Source organism: Onychostruthus taczanowskii, unplaced genomic scaffold, assembly GCF_017590055.1.
Source record: "Onychostruthus taczanowskii isolate IOZ18803 unplaced genomic scaffold, ASM1759005v1 scaffold6, whole genome shotgun sequence".
In the NCBI taxonomy this organism is placed as follows: domain Eukaryota; kingdom Metazoa; phylum Chordata; class Aves; order Passeriformes; family Passeridae; genus Onychostruthus; species Onychostruthus taczanowskii.
In genome coordinates, this window is record NW_024503679.1 from 15472388 (window position 1) to 15488927 (window position 16540).

The 16540-nt window shown below is 43.7% G+C and overlaps 1 protein-coding gene across 1 annotated transcript in view; it reads right to left on the minus strand.

Annotated features, from left to right (window-relative positions):
• ADAMTS17 (ADAM metallopeptidase with thrombospondin type 1 motif 17) overlaps positions 1 to 16540 on the minus strand; it is a 154653-nt gene that overhangs the window by 130076 nt on the left and 8037 nt on the right. The window contains exons 3-4 of the mRNA XM_041418728.1: positions 14479 to 14644; positions 3371 to 3543 (exon numbers count right to left, since the gene is read on the minus strand). Coding sequence (XP_041274662.1) covers positions 3371 to 3543; positions 14479 to 14644 — 339 coding nt within the window. The remainder of the gene's footprint in view (positions 1 to 3370; positions 3544 to 14478; positions 14645 to 16540) is intronic.

The window sequence follows — 16540 nt, forward strand, 5'->3', positions numbered from 1 at the left end:
ACAGATTAGCAGAATGGGTGAGCAAAATAAGCATGTTTTTAAGCTTGATTTACCACAAAGGCACTTGAGTCTGGAATTCAGAGGAAGTTTTGAACACTGGTGACTACAGAAGGAGGACATGAACAGGAGATGCTCTCAAGCCAATGGTGAGACAAGAACTGGAATGCAAACACTGCAACAAAGCTCAGTAACAAAGGAGTTTAACCCAGAAGAACAGATCAGCACCTATATCTAAGTAGGTGGTTTTGCATTCCCACAGCTCTGCTGGTGTTTCTCCCTGTCCATGTTCTTCCACTCCTCATGCCCACACTCTCACTGCCTTGCTAAGGCTGCAGCTGTGCACGGTGGCATTTGACAACAACTTTAGCACCTGTTTGGAAAATAGTGCTGAATCAAACACCTTGCCAGAAAACAAGAAAATATTTCTTTTTAGCAGTGGTGACTTGAAAAAAGCCAACTCAAACCCCTGGTGCCCTGCTTGTTCCTAATCATACATTACAGAGTGCCTCAGAGGGAAATTCTTCCATGGTCTTGGAAAAAACTGTCTTATAATTTCAAGCATTAGTTTAGTAAATGGAAGAGCCAGCACCTCTACAGTGACATTCACAAAAAACAAGTACTTTTAATGTGAATCTATTCTCTGTTCAGGGCATGGAACTACAGAATAACATTAAAAACACAGCATTTGCTACATGAAGTGCTACCTGTTATTTCTGGGTTCCAAAATGGGTTTGCTGTGCTTTTAAGCTGTTATTCTAGAAGAGGGTGGTGGGTTTTTTTCCTCTAAGATTCTCATTTACCAAGGGAGCAATAAACCCGTATTTTGTAATGCTGACTTTTTCCCCCTTCAGAAATTCTTGTAACATAAATAGATATTAAATACTTTAAGGCAGATCACTTTATTTAAAATGTCTATAAATATAAAATGCATTAATAAGACCTCTTAATGCTTGTTTTGTGGTTTGACAGTAAACGTAATGGCTTACAGAGAGGAGTTAAGTTAATATACCCCTGACCAGTAATGTTCTATTTGCTTAAATGCAAGCATCCAAGCCAAAATTAACATTCTGGTTTCTTTTAGAGGCAGCCTGCCATCCTGCAGTATAGCTGAATAAGCACTGCCTAATATCATGGGGCAAATCCTGTCCCCCAGCTAACAATCACCCAAGGCTGACAGGGAGGCAAGAAACAAAGATCCCAAGCAGTCAAGAGCTTGGCTTAAGGCCTCCCCAAACCCCATGATTATCTCTCTGAAATACATTTTTCTGAATTATCCTTCAGCTTCTTTTCCTTGGATGAAGGTCAGCTTTCATTACACAAATGTAACACCAAAATCCCCTTTGATTTCCCTGAATTCCACCTGGTTTTATCACCACAGAATAAAGGATTTATGCAATGATGCCATCTTACGTGTTTGCCTATCCTTATTCCTCACTATCTTTTGGTCTTGCCAGTCACTCTCAAGCAGTTTCCTTCAGAGGCCTGAAAAATGTTCCTAAGAGCGTGGGAATAGAGGTGGCTGAGGGAGAGACCCTCCCACTGCCCCTCTGAAGGCTGAAGAGCTGAAACATGAATTCAAATCCTATCAGACATCAGAAAAACTCACACCAGTGAGCCCCCAGGAGCAATGACCTAACAGTGGGAAGCATTTCAGCTGGACCCTGCACCTGAGGAGATGTCACATGAATGTGTTCCTCATCCAAGAGTCCTCTTCCATGTGCTCTCTCTGGTGTCTAATAAAGGGGTGAGCTCACCCTACAGCATCAGAGCCCAGCTTATAAGCCCATCAGCCTAATCCATAGGAAACTAACCTTCAATATTTGTTTAATAAATGGGTTTAGAGAACCCAGCCCGTCTATGAGCACCTCCCCACACAGATTTAATCACACCTAGCAAGCTGATGTTGCTGAGATGTTCTGCAGCCCTTCAGCCTGGACAGACCAGGATTCAAAGACCCACAGCCATCTTTTGTTTAAGACTTAGTCCATCAGTCTGTTCATCTCTAACAATCTTCAAAGGCTGAAAAAGCTGCACAACACAGACATCCCCAATGGTCACAATGAAATCATTGACCTGCTGGCATGAGGATCATCAAAAGCAACTGCAGAGCCACAGTGGAGCCCCACCAATTGACAACTGTGAGAGTACATTGGGAGGCAAAATAAAAGGTAGAGGAAGGGACACAGAAAAGCAGCTCATTAATGGAAAAGACTAATCAAACTCCCTACTCAATCAGCCTCCAGGAGGGCTCCCTCACACCAATGCTTGATGAAGGAACACAAGACCTCTTAAAAAGCTGTTGTTCCATAGCTGGTTTATGCTGAGCATCCATCTCTTCACTGGGAAGCATGACCAGGCAATTACTGTTCAGGACTGTTATTTTTTCCCAAGCCAATTTGCTGCTCATAAACACCAGGAGAGGCACAGTGAGGAGAATGAGCTGTTCCTGGATATTACAATAGCATGGGCAAAGGAATATGAGCTTCCTCCAAGACTTTCCTGTGCAAATGCCTCTGTAAGGACCCCTGCAGCCTCTGAGAAGAGTTTTCCATGTCTACATCCAATTTAGCCATTACCTCCTTACTGGCACTGCCAACAGTTGAGTGAGCACTCCCTGTGGGAGGCTTTGTGTTCCCTTATCAGCTGAACCAGAAGGCCCCACTACAGGGACAGCTCACAAATTAACACCCACACTTCCCATGAGCCTGCAATTTCCGAAGAGTCCCCTCACTCCCAAAAGAGATCCCTAGGATTTCTAGAATGATTTCAAGCCCAACTCCATCAGCTACTCATAGGTATGATCAGCACCACTTCATGCAGCCCTGGAGTGAAAAGAATTGGATCAGCCAGCAGTTTTGGTGATAAGTTTGCCACATTTTCTACATCAAGGGAAGCAGCCATTTTCATTGTGCAAAAATCAGAGATAAAAATCGTTCTGGACTTAAAGCCAGGTCTTCTGCTGGAAATCAATATGACTGCTGGCTTTAACTATCTATAACAATGAGCCATATCTCTTGTGAAATAGGTGTGCCATAGGAATCTTTAGGAACCCAAGAAACATGCCAGACAAGACCCTCCTCCAAGGTAAACCACAGCAGCACCAAAAGCCTGGTAGAAAACACCACTCCTGAGCCACTATTTCCTAAGTGAAAACTTGCATTTTCAGTTTTTAAAAACGGTTTTTTACTGTGGCAAATACCAGGAGTAACACAAACGGAGAAGAGGCAGATAACACAAGAAAACCAAAACCTTTTCTTGTACCCGAAGGTCAAAACCATTCTTGATTTCTGCTGTGATGTCAGCTTTATCCTACCCTGGATACATCCTGCTTACTTTTGTTTCCTCTTTTGAGAGTGAGGTGCCTACTTACCATATTCATAACAGTGAGGATGAACCTCTGGGCAGCCTCTGCTCCGTGGTACTGCACCATGTCAGCATCTGCCACCACCAGCGTCTCCACCGTGTACTCGCTGGTGAGGCGGATCGCGTTCCTCCGCTCCCGCCAGTCGCTCGTGGCCTTCGCTTTCTTCTGTCTCTTCTTTTCTGAAAAGCCAAAATGCCTTTTAAGGCTGGCAGATCATAATAAAACACTCCCAGCCTTTTCAACAAACACTCTGGTGCGTATTCAGGTGGTAACAACCTTTAAATGGAAGTGTTCTTGGCTGGTTAAAGAAGAGGTTGCATTGCAGGTACGTCCGTGCCTCTGGGAGCAGAGGGCAGCAGATGATGTGAAAAGAGGGAAAATGGTGGGAAAAGACATAAGTTCAGGAAGAAGAAAAAATTAACTAATTCAAATAAAAATGTTACAGATAAGTTAAATCTCCCTTTCTCCTAACTAAAGGACCGATGTATTAATAATTTGTCTTCTTCTAAGCTGAAAGGTGAACTGTTTCACAGGCAGTTGTGTAAAGCAGCTGAGGCATGACCAAAGGAGAAATTAAGGTCAGATATTAATTCAAACCTGCTCACTTCACTGCAGCCACAAAATTGTGTTCATGCTTTCAATTGTAAAAATAAAGAAAGAAACGAAGTAATTAAAACAAATTTATTCTTGCAATAAGAAAGAGACTTCTAAGATTCACTGAAATGATCTCTGCCTGCTGTTCAGCCTGTGATATACTATGGGTACTGACACTGCTATTACTATTGATTTTTTCCTGTGGAAAAGAGAACAGAACATGTAAGTCCTGAAACAGCACAAACACAGCATTCAGTGCAAAACTGACGTGGGACAAAGCCTAATGGATGATCAGACAAATCCCTCTCATGGCACACATGTGCTGCTGATTCCCCAGAGCAGAGAATCACTTTTTAATTTTCTCTAGATTTACCCTGAGACCCTCTCTGAGCAAAGCAGCAGCCAGAGCTGAGCTGGTGTTCACTGATCCTGATTTTCCACAGCCTGTTCACCAGCTCTCTGACATAATTCAGCTTGAATTTCCCTTCTTTCCCAGATCATCAGTTTTCCCTGACCGACCCTCGTGCATTCAGGGTGACAAACTCCATCAGCTGCAAGCCCCCCAAAGCCCACCTGAAATGGACTCCCTGCCTTCACCCATTCATGCATTTTCTGCCTTGTCAATATGGACATTTCACCACGTCCATCCCATCTCCTCACTCCTGGGTTTCTTCAGTCATCCAGTACAACTCTGCACGTGCTTTTCTGCCCAAGGCATCAACTGTCAACACTTGGTACATATTTTAAACTGAGAAAACAACCATGAAATTTGATTTTTTTTTTTAAGAGAGTTTGGAAATATCCCCCTGGGTTGAAAGAGACAGACAGGAGTCTATGGACAACGAAAAAAAAATGAAAATGGGGGGTGATCATAAATTACGGGAGCTACATGCCAGCAGCAAAGATGAAAATAACCAAGTTTCAAGGCCTGCTTTCACATAGTCTACAGGAGAGCTACAGAAAAAGTGCACAATCATGGCAAAGCTGCCCTACAGCAGAGGATTTTTAAATAAAATTTAAAAGATTGAAATACAAGAAAGAACAAGAAAGAAGAAGAGCTGAATGCACCTTTGATTTGCCAACTATGAGATGGAGATGACTGCAAACTCCTGTGCAACAGCTCACATGTTTGTGTGTAATTTTATTTCTTTCATTCCATTCATTTCTCATCCCTCCCTCTGCACAGCAGCACAACTTTAGCTGCAGGTCCTCAACATTATCATTAAAATACCAAGGAGAAATCAAAGAAAAAAGAAAAGAAGGTAAATTATTTCAGTAAAAACACTGACATTTTGGGTCTTACTGCTATCAGTCAGAACCTTCCTGAAAACAGCAGCATTTCCTCATCAAATTCTTATTTTGGCAATCCCCTAATAAATGTTTCCAGGTGGTATAAATCTCTTACTTGTAGAGAAGTTGCTCTTATGGTGGGCTAAGCCTAGATTCAACCAAGTCTTGGCCTAGCATTGAATGAGCTGTATAAAAAAGTTTAAAGTGGAACGAAAAAATTGCAGTTCTCTCTATTTTCCCTTAAAAAAATCACCTTTTTTGGTGGAAAAGAAGACATTTTTGTCAGAGGAGGAACTGACTCTGCTGGACTGGAGCTTGAACTCAGGGGAGAAGAGGTCATGCCATGGTCGTTTGCCAGGGTGGTCCCTCCTCCAGAGGCAGGTGAAGGAATTGTAGCTGAACAAAACTCTGCAAGCTGTGACTTCTGGAGAGCAGCAGCCTAAGGGGACTCCTGGCAGAGAGCTGGGCAGCCTTGGTTCACACACAGCCTCTTTCCTCCTGTGGACTGGTTGCTTTCCACAGAGGGCTTGGGACTGGAGGATGTGTGTGGAAAACCAGCACCCCACAGGCTGCCTGGAAACGCAGCCAGGGTGACCTGACAGGAGAATCCAGGCTCCTGCTCCTACCCTACCTTCACAGTCCAAGTGTAAATTTACCTGCAGCAGGACTCGAGGGAGCCCACAGGATTCAGGAGGTCACTGCTGAACCCTCCACAACAGGCACAGCAACACCAGCTACTTAAAAAAGAGAGGTTTTTCAAGCTTGTAGCTCCTCCATAGGGCAAACTGTTTTTATCATTCCTGTCCACTTTCACAGTGGTCTCTCTTTGCATCCTCCTGCCTACCACAAATGCAAATAATTTTCCAGAATAATCAAGCACATGGAGAAAACAAGGCATTTGCATGGATGAACCACAACAAAGAAAAAGGAAATGGACATGTCCTGTATAACAGATGTTTGATGAAGACAAAGATCCAAAACCAACTGGAAAAATCCTCATTAAGTGCATGCAGCTTATACCTGAAAGTGAGTCAGTTTTATGGAGGCATACAAAGAATAAAAATACCCCATCTCTAGAGCCTCACTTGAGAAACAAGCTAGCACAGAGAAGTCTCATTCCTGCCCTGCAAGATTTATGGACCATGGGCAAAGAATCCCTCCATGAGTACATGAAACCCCAAACTAAAATAAACATCAGCCATTAAACCAAGGATTAAATGCTTGGTGGATTCTTTATTTGAACAAACTGATGTTACAAATTTTGTGGTGCAGATGTCAAGTGTTAGTGTGAAGGCATAAGAGGCCATAAACCACGGGCAGGAGCTGTCAGAGGAGTTTACATTGCAGGGAGCACACAGGACATGATTTTAGGAGTCAGGTGTTCCCTGCTTAAGAGGTCAAAGAATTTAGTATGAAATATGAGCTGAAACAGTCAATCTACAACACAGCATGTACATGCTGCAGGTGACTGGGCACAGGGGACATTACTCTTTGGCCAGTCACTCTGACAGTGTGTTATACAGTCTATTGGGCCAAAAAATCCACAAAATTCAGGACTGTGAGGTGAAGGGAGAAGGGTGAGACACCCCCAGATCCTCAGCAAAAAAATGGCTGTGACACTGCACAAGTTCATTAGGTGACTTTCATTTACCCTTGCCTGGCTCACCACCTTCAAAGCCACATGATCACACCACGTCCTGCAGTCTTTGAAGTCTCCCTCAGAATGGGAAGAAGCAGAGTCCCCACTGTGATCAGAAGCACAACAAGGCTCTTCTGAGGCCTCTGTAGAAAACTCCTGATGTTCAGTGCTTTTTATGGCAACTCAACAGATGTACAATTCCAGAGCAACCGCCCCAAATGACCTTTTCCTATTACACACCAAAAGCACTGTCTAGCACTGTCTGGCTTTTGGCAGATTCTTGCTGTAAGTGCAGAGTCCTTTCCTGTTCCTCCTACCTCCCTTCCAACTGTATTTCCCAGACTCATCTAAAAGCAACATCTTCTCCTACAGCCTTCCACTATTTTTTCCTGCCTAATCTTTCCCTTTGTAACTTTAGCTACCTCATTCTTGTTAAACTCACTGACGGTTTCTGGATGCCGCTCAACAAAAGCCACAAATAAAAGTTAAACTGCAGAATCTTTTCTGCAAGGCCAGATTTCTCCTTAGAAGCTCTTTTCTATTGCTGCCTTAAAAACCCTCTCCAGCTCTTCCTCAGGAGCCCTTTGCTCCCTTCCCTCCTCCCACGACCCCTTTAACATCTCCCCACACCCCTGATGGAGGGCAGCTCTGTGTTACCATGTCCTGTTATTTCAGCAGCATAAAAAGGAAGAGAGGGCATCCAATTGGGCAAACAGCTAAAATTAATTCTCCTTAAGCTCCAGGAGTTTCCAGAAAACCTCTGACTGGTACTTACATTAGGCAGGTTTTACTAGCTTCACCTAAAAGTAAAAATCATCACCTCTCCAAAGCGAAACAGAAAGAAAAGGGAGATCCTGCACACAAACCAAGCCTAGAAATTACAGAAAAGAAGCCCTTGAGATGTATTCTTACTATTCAACCTAAAACTCTGTCACTGCTGAATTATCAGAGGATGCCACAAAATGTCCCTGTTAGCAGCAGCAGGATAGAAGTACCTCTCAAAAGGTGGTTAATCCCAGTCATGGAAACATGGAGCCCCTTTGCCTGCCAGGATGCAGCACAAGAATTATCTCTGTGCTTGTTATAGCTCCACCAAAACCTTCCTTGAGGTGTATTCTTACTACTCGGCCTAAACCCTCTGTCACTGCTGAATTATCAGAGGGACAGGATGCCACAAAATGTCCCTGGAAGCAGCAGCAGGATAGAAGTACCTCTCAAAAGGTGGTTAATCCCAGTCATGGAAACATGGAGCCCCTTTGCCTGCCAGGATGCAGCACAAGAATTATCTCTGTGCTTGTTATAGCTCCACCAAAACCTTGGAATTTCAGATTTACCACAGCCAGCTGATGCCAGTAGATTGCCTGAAACTCAGGAATTACAAATGGTTGCTTATTGAAAGAAGAGCTGATTACAGACTGAGAGCTCTCCTCTCATTTTTAATGCCCTGTCCTACAAAACTGCATCTCCAATTTCTCACTGACTGGAACAGCAAAATCAGGCATCAACTGCTAGGAAAAATTATTGCAGAGCAGAATGATCCATTATTCCCTAATTCACCTTCCAAAAATGGCTTTGTTTTGCTTTGGGGTTTTTTTGTTTATTTTTTTTTTCTCCCAAACAGTCACTTTCATACCAAATCACAAGTTCATGACTATTTCTCTGGCACAGCAGCAAACAAGAACTTGAGACAGGAGTCATGAACTCTGAGCTGCATCTCAAAACACCACAGATTTTACTGCAAGGATTGTTATCCAAGTTAGTCTGTGGCTTGGACACATCAGTTAAAACCTTATTCTTCTGCAAAACAAACTCAGTCATCAACACAACTCATCAGAACTTTGTTTTAATGGCAGGTCAGGATAGGCACTGTGATCTCTGCTTAATGGTTCAATTTGTCACCAGGATTCAAAGATTCCCACCTCCTGGATTATGCACACCCATCTCCAATGGAAAGGACACCTTCCTGGTGGCACAAACAAGGACTCATGGCAGACAAATAAAACAATTTAGTGGTACAGGAGCAGGCACAGTGAGCATGGCTTGAGCTATGGACAGTGATAACATGGAAGAAGCAAAGACACCTAAAAGATGAGCAATCTACCCTAGTCCAGGAACCATCTCTCTGCTTTTCTAGCCAGAATGACCATGGAATATCCACGAACATCCCGAGACAAGGACAGTGGACACTGACAATGGAGCTCATCACCACCTGCCAGGCTGGATTTCACTGGGCTCCAATGGAAACCAGCACTCAGCTTTCTCAGGAAACAAGCAAAGGAGCAGCACAGCTGCTCTGGAAAGGGAAGAAATCAATCCACAATGTATATTTACATTTCCTTTTGGTGTCTCTTTTTCACCTTGACAGCAGAGGGAGAAGAACCTGGAGTCCCTCACACTCCTCATGATCCACACTGAGGGAATCATCCAGAACAGACCTGCAGTAAAGCCTCACTTGCCACAAGTGATGGAAAAGGACACTTCTGAATGTCAGACTGCTGCAGGAGGCTGCTGTTTATCAGCCATGAGGAAACAATCCCAGGCTTGCAGGGAAAACCCAGACTCCTCATCAGGAAGAGAAGGGACCTGGAAAAACCAAGGGATTTAGCCACAGAAGTGAGACACACTCCCATGGGCAAAGTGCTGAGTTCCTGATACAGGGAATCCTCCTGTGCTTGCAAACACTTAATCACATTACATCTTCTGTGGAGCCCACTGTTGAAATTCTGCTTTAATTCTCCAACAGCTGCTTCCTAATATGGACTAATACAGGTTGCATTACATCTCTCTATTTTTAGTGCACATGTTTTTGGCCATAACAACTGCTCTTTCAGGCCAAGTCAAACCTGCAGAGAAAACACAGCTAGGAGACAATGATTAAAGATGGGGAAATGCAATGCAGCAGTAACATGTGTTTAAGATTTATACCTGTTCAGGGAAAGCATTCCCTACATTTGATACCTGTACACCAGCACTTACTTAAATTATTACCAGCTTTGATAAATTGTTAAAACAGGTTGCAAAGTAACTATGCAGAGAAGCAACACGTTATTATTTTGTGAATTAAAATATTGATCTTCCTGTTATTTCACTGTATGTGCAGCACATTTGCATTAAAGGAAAACTGGTTCATTTAAACTGACAAAAGGGTTTAAAGCAAACCCACATTTAAGAGTAATTTATGAGGTCTATATCATAAACATGAAATAACAACCTTCTGTCCAAAGACAAGCTGCTCTCTCTCATGCTCCTGGACTGTATTTTATATCAAATCCTTCCTATGTAAGGAGACTTTAATACATCACTGGAGACCTTTGGAGAAGTTGTAACAGAACTTACTTTTCCCAAAGAAACAGAAAGTTTTATGACATGGTTAGAGGAGATTCCTGTGCTTTTACAATATGGTTTGATTCTGTCTTGAACATTGATACTCTCTCAAAATCAAGAAAAACTGAATTTTTTTCCTATTTTCAAACTCTGATGGCATAGAAAACATGCAAAATATGTGTTGAAATCTCAGTAAATAGTTAAACTACTGTTGTTGAATGATAGTTCAGAAAAAGAATCCATTTACTGCAGCTGAGGCTGTGGTGGACATTGTCATATGGAAACAGCTTTACTGTCTGTCACAAGCTCACAGAGAGGGCAATGAAAGAACCTCTATCTCAGGGGTTGGGCACTGCAAAAATCATGTATGATGCCTTGAAAGAAACCTTTCCTGCCTGCCTGGCTCTTCTGCAGGGAAACTCTTACTTGTATGTGTTAAAACCTACAAACAAAACTCCCTTTGACTCCATTCTCTCCATAGCAAAGACACATCTCCAGGACTTTTGACAAGAAAGTTGTCAGAGCTGGTCTTTAAAACAAGAGCAGGGTGTGACAGGAGGTTTGTGCAGATGCTGCCCAGTGTCCAGAGATGAGAGGTGTTTCACATCACTGGTGTGAAGCTATTTCCCTTGTTCCTCACGACTCCCTGCTCAGAGCAAGTGAAACCCAACCTTCCCCTCCTTCCCCCTCATTGCATGTGCACCTGGAAACCTTTTAATAGGTTTTCTGTTTGCCTCACAGGGGCTCATGTTCATGCCTGAGCAGAAATGTGCATTGTGACTTGAACTCTCTCTCTCTCTCTTGCTGGATGACAGGTGATAAAAATAAAACATATTCACATATCATATGACTAACAATAGCACCTGGCCCATGGTGATGGGATCCCTCCTTTGCTGCTGGAGCACTTTGGAATTCAAACAAAGGAATTAAAACATCAGCTCTGGGATTTTTTTTAACCCATTAGTAGACACTTTCAGGTTCAAATCTCAAGGATCCAGTCATGCAAAACCTTAAGTACTTTCCCACTCTTGACTACAGCCAGATTAATCCTCTTATACAGATTATTCCAGGAGAAATTTGGCTCCCACAAAGTTCTCCTGCAGACCTAAAAATAATTTTGAGTGCTGCAGGACATGTAACACCACTCAGACTAAAGGAGTTGTTTTAGAGATTTTAACCACCCCTTATCAAACCAGCCTGATGGCATTACCTGGCACCAAGCCACTTTCCCCCTCCCAAGGCTGGGGTGTGCAGGGAGAGCACCACATCTCTGGGTGGAACACAGGGGCAATGCCCTTGGAAAGCTGTGCTCTCTGTCCCCCTGCAGCACTTCCTAATTAAGCTCATTTTGCTTTCTTAAAGTGTTTTCCTGCTCCTCCTCCAAATACTCACACAAGTCACTACATCACCAAGCACCTTTGTTTTCCAAGTTATTAAGTTCATATATCACAGGAAATTTGCCATTGAGCAATTTAGCCCTGTTTAAATTTTTATGACATGATCAATAGTTAGCATTAAAAATTCAGCTGATGTTTTGTGCTTTGATTCCCAAATAACCCCAGATTATGCCAGATACCTCTGAATTACAGAATTTTAAGAAAAAAAATACATACAGAGATGATTCTCGTGCATTCAGAAAATACAAGAACAGCAGTAAAGGACTGAAAAATGCCCAAGCACGGCAGTTCTGTGCCCTTGAAAAATATTCATTTTAGACTGTATTTACACAGACCTGTCTTTTTCTGTCTATGTCATTCTACAACACAGGGTTTGTACCTAAATGTCTGGCATAGAAATATCCCCATGTATTTACAACCTCCAACCTTTCCTGCCAAGTTTTAGCCTGAGTGAGCCAAATTTTAAGCCACTGGGAAACAACCTCTAGTACAAATCTGACCAATCCATGTTGGTGAGTACCACTGTAAAGAGACCTTTTCCCAGGAGAAACTCTGGAAGCACACCCCTAGATGGTCACTTCCACACAGATTTATTAAAAATGGACCTTTTGTGTGTTAGACAGGATTCATTTTTTCATTTCTAAACTCCTTGTGCACAAAAGTTAATCCACAGCAGACAGGAGGCAATTAGGTCATTAATGTGCTGAGCCTATTAACAGCCATGAGTTTACATTTCTGTCCCTCAACAATGACAAAGATCCAGGGGTCTGCCTTTAAGTTGGAAAGCCCATGAGCAACTGCATTACTTTAGGACTGGGCTACTGCCAAGCAAGGCTTGCCTCCCTTCTTAGCACAGCAATTCAGCACCCAAGGCATGGGAATTCTGTTCCCAGTGCAGCAGTGGCTCCCCAGAGGCCCTCAGGAAGCAGGAGGTGCCATTGGAAATACTCTTTTATCAGTGTCTTCTTTCAGTATCTTCATGCTCACTCAGCTCCTCTTTCCCTTTGTGATCCCACGAAATTATTACCCAGTGTCTCCCCAGTTTCCTTCCTTTAGTTCCTCTTCTCAGGGAGGGAATTCCAGTTCTGCCAAGGACAGGGAGCATCCTGCCCCTAGAAAAAAGGTCAAAAGGTTCAGTGGCCAAAGGGTGAGGCTCATTTCCTGGACTGATTCCGGTTCAATTCAGATTTTAACTAATGGCTGTCTCATTTTACAGTGTAAGAATTCTGAAATGCATTTTCTGTGACCACAGGGCTGCAGCACCTACAGAACTTGGCTGGGAAATCAGAGCGGTGCTGAATTCTGATGTTTTCTCTGAAAAGAGACATAAGGGATCTGTAACTGTAACCAGATCCAAGATTTCATTCTCAGAGAATCAGAGAGAAGATTGGCTTAGTCTGAACCCCTGAGAATGATAAACCTGCTGAACTATTAAGAGCTCAGCTCCACATAGGAGAAAATAAAGGTCCTGGCTGCAGGATTTACCAGCACCCAGCGCAGAAGCAGGCACAGGTTGTTTTGCTGGTGCACAGGTCTGGTTAAACACAAAAGTGGAGATACAAAGCCTTACAGGCAAAGGCCTTTTTCTGCCTGCCTGTTCCAGTGAGCTCCTTCAGGCCTCTTCCACTGCTGTTCCCACAAGGAAGCTTTTTGTGCCTCCTGTTGCTGCCACCTCCTCCCACATCCAACAGCAGCCCTTGTCCATGAGCACTCAGCTCTTCCCACACCAGAGATTCTCACTCCTGTACCCAGGAAACCTCCCAGCCCTGCTCCCCACTTTGCCCCTTTGGCAGCCCAGCAGCAGAGCCCACTGCTTCATTTATGGAATCCATCCAGGAGAAGGCAGGAGAGGAATGAAAGGAGCAGAAAATACAGGAACACTGCAACCTAATGAAGAGATTTCACAAAGTTCATAAAAAATACCCCCTCTGCAACACATTCAGAGAGAATTCCAGAAATGATAAAATTTAATTGCTCTAAAGAAGCAAAATAATAGTTTATATCACCTGCAATTTGTCTGTGTGGCTTTGAAAGTAGAAGAAGACAGGATATGATCAATGAACACAGTTGGCCATTTCCTCTTGAAAAATGATAGCAAAGCATAATATATGATATAATAGTTGTTTTATCAGATAGAGCTTAAGTTTGACGAGTCAAACACCAGGTAGAAAAAGCAAAATTAAGCTCCTAGTTAAAAAAAACCCATAAAATTACCTTTCTGAACTACATCTGGTAGTTCCAAATGCACACAAGCCCTTACAAAAGCAATTTAAAGTCATAATACAAAGTCTGCACAGTTGACCCTGATATGGATTGTGTACTCTGCTACAAAAGGAAGAATGATGGCAGGAGAAGCTGAAAAAGAAAGCAGATTGCTCTGAAAGACAAACTGTGCATCTCTTCCATCTCCAGATACCCCTTTATCCCACTATGAGCTGGATCCCTAGAGTTGGACTCCACAGATGATACTTGTGATGAATTGTATCAAAGCAGGTGAAATGATGTTTTCCACACTCTGCAATGTGAGGATCACCATTCTATCCCTGCCTGCTCAGCACAACTCCAGTGGAAAGGCGAGATGGAAGAGTCCCCATCAACACTGACTTCAGTTAAAAAACCTGAACCTTTCCTAAAAACTCAGTGGATGCCTCCATGAGCAGTGGTCACACTGCAAGATTAGAGCAGAATTTATCACCTCACAAGTCCGGTGTTACAGCACATGCCCTGACAACCTCATGGCTCCTGCCTGAAGCAGCAACAGGATTCACCCACACTTGCCATCCTCCCCCAGCTCCAGCTGCCCAACCACCAGAATCACAAAATACAAGCAGAATTCCCATGGCTGCTCTCTGGAGGCACTCCAAGCTCACCTGCTACAACCTTGCAGTGCTCCTCAGGGCCCTGTGGCCGGGAGGGGTGGCCGGGCTTGGTGGATCGTCTCCGCCTGATGAAATGTTCCTTCCCACTGAACGAGGTCTCAGATGCATTCACAGGCTGGATCAGCAGCTGCTCTGATCCAAGCTGGATGTAGCCAACCTGTCCACAAAACAGAACAAAAAAACCTCTATCAGTTTGGTGCCCAAGCCTTGTCTATCCAGCCTGGCCTGACACCCAGGTCATTTCACTGCAGTTATTTCCAGTGTGAGGAAATGATGGGATTATGGTTGTGTTCAGCCTGTGTAATACAGAACAAAGAACTTATCTCATTTATTTTTTATATCACTAAGCACTATTTAGAAACAATGCACTGTACATGCACAAAGGAAAGGTGAGGATTCCTGTCAACATATTTGCTTTCCCTTCCTCCTCTCCCTCCAGACACAGCCCCATAAATATGTGTGTTTTACAAGATGCTCAGCTCACATGAGGACAAATAAATCCTGTTAATAGAAATCCCTTCAAAATCACCTCTCCAGCTGCCAGGACTGCCCTGCTGTTGAATGGCATTTACTGTCTCAGGGACAGAGGTGACACTGCCTGCACACAGGAGGCCCCTGTGGGTACCACCCTCACAAGGAACACTGAGTGAACTGATGCAAGTGTGACTTGTAGAGCCACACTGCATTTTTTGGGACCAAATACCTCTTCCTGGCTACATTAAGGGCCACACAGTCAGCTCTGCTCTCCCTGCAGGCCATGGGCAGGGTTTCAGAGGTAAAGCCAGGAATGGACTGCTGCACTGTCCCAGTGTCAGGATTTTCCACCACTCCTGGAATAAGTGACACTAGGAAGGCAAAGACCCTGCCTAAGTAACTCCACAGGGTCCAGGTCAGAGCACTAAATCCCTGCCTTCCTTGCACCAAGTCCAGACCTTACAGCAGGGCTGGCAAGAACACCTTTGGAAGCCAGCTTCTGCCCCAGCAGAGCCCTCCTCTGCTCACAACCCAGAGCTTTTAAGGTTCTTTTATGCTTTTTCTGCTTCTTTTCTGGCACGAAAAGAAGAGAGTGAAAGCAAAGTTATCACCTTAAAACTTAACAAAGCCTCCAGGTTTAGTAATCAACACCAAGGTTATAACATGTTGCACAAAGTGAGTATTTACAATGAGGAGCTCTTACTTTTCATTGCACTAATCCAGTGATTATTTATATTGCAATTAAAAGTCTTAAAACACAGCTTTGCCATGTACCTCCCCCTTGAGAGAAGTCTTGAGGTCTGATTTAACTTCTGTTAACAACAGAAGGACTCAGCTGGTCTGCCAGGATTGTGCACCTGAGAGGTAAAGGTACTTCCAGAGAGCTCCAACACCCATCCTGTACATAAAAAGAGAGGCCAGACTTTTCTGGTCCCCCTCTCCACTCTCTGTGCCAGCCAGGCAACTCTCCAAAGAAATGCTCTGCACGTAGATCCAAATGCTGTATGTTGAACAGCTGACTGCACTAATATGATTTATAATATACATTACATACATACTGTATATTGCACATTTCCACACCTCCCTGCCAAATCCCGTCCTCACGTACACCCAGGAAATCCCTTTGGCCCAGTATTTCCAGCAAGAGGAATTTCTGCCAGCAGAAATGAGAGCTCTCCTCCTTTGACAGCCACACAAACTGAACAGCATTCAGGGTGTCTCAGGAAGGGTCACTGGATTCCAAAGAGAGCTTGGACAAAAAGAAAACTGTAAAAGTTGGTGTCTCCACTGGGCATGGCTGCAAAGCACAGCAGAGACAATCAGTCCCCTGTCTCTGAGGAGACAAGAGACACCTCTTTGGGGGCCTTCCAAAAGAGACCTTGCTCTTGGGGCAGGGGAATTGCTTAAGGATAAAATGCCTTGGCACTTCCTACATACAGAGAAAACCCAACATTATTCCTAGGCCCTACAGAATTCTCACCAGTTTACAAGACCCCTCTCCCCTGGAGTGTCCAAAGGGCTGCCTTTTCACTTAAATCACAAGTTGGGCATTGTCAGAATTGCTCCGGAGACAGCAAAA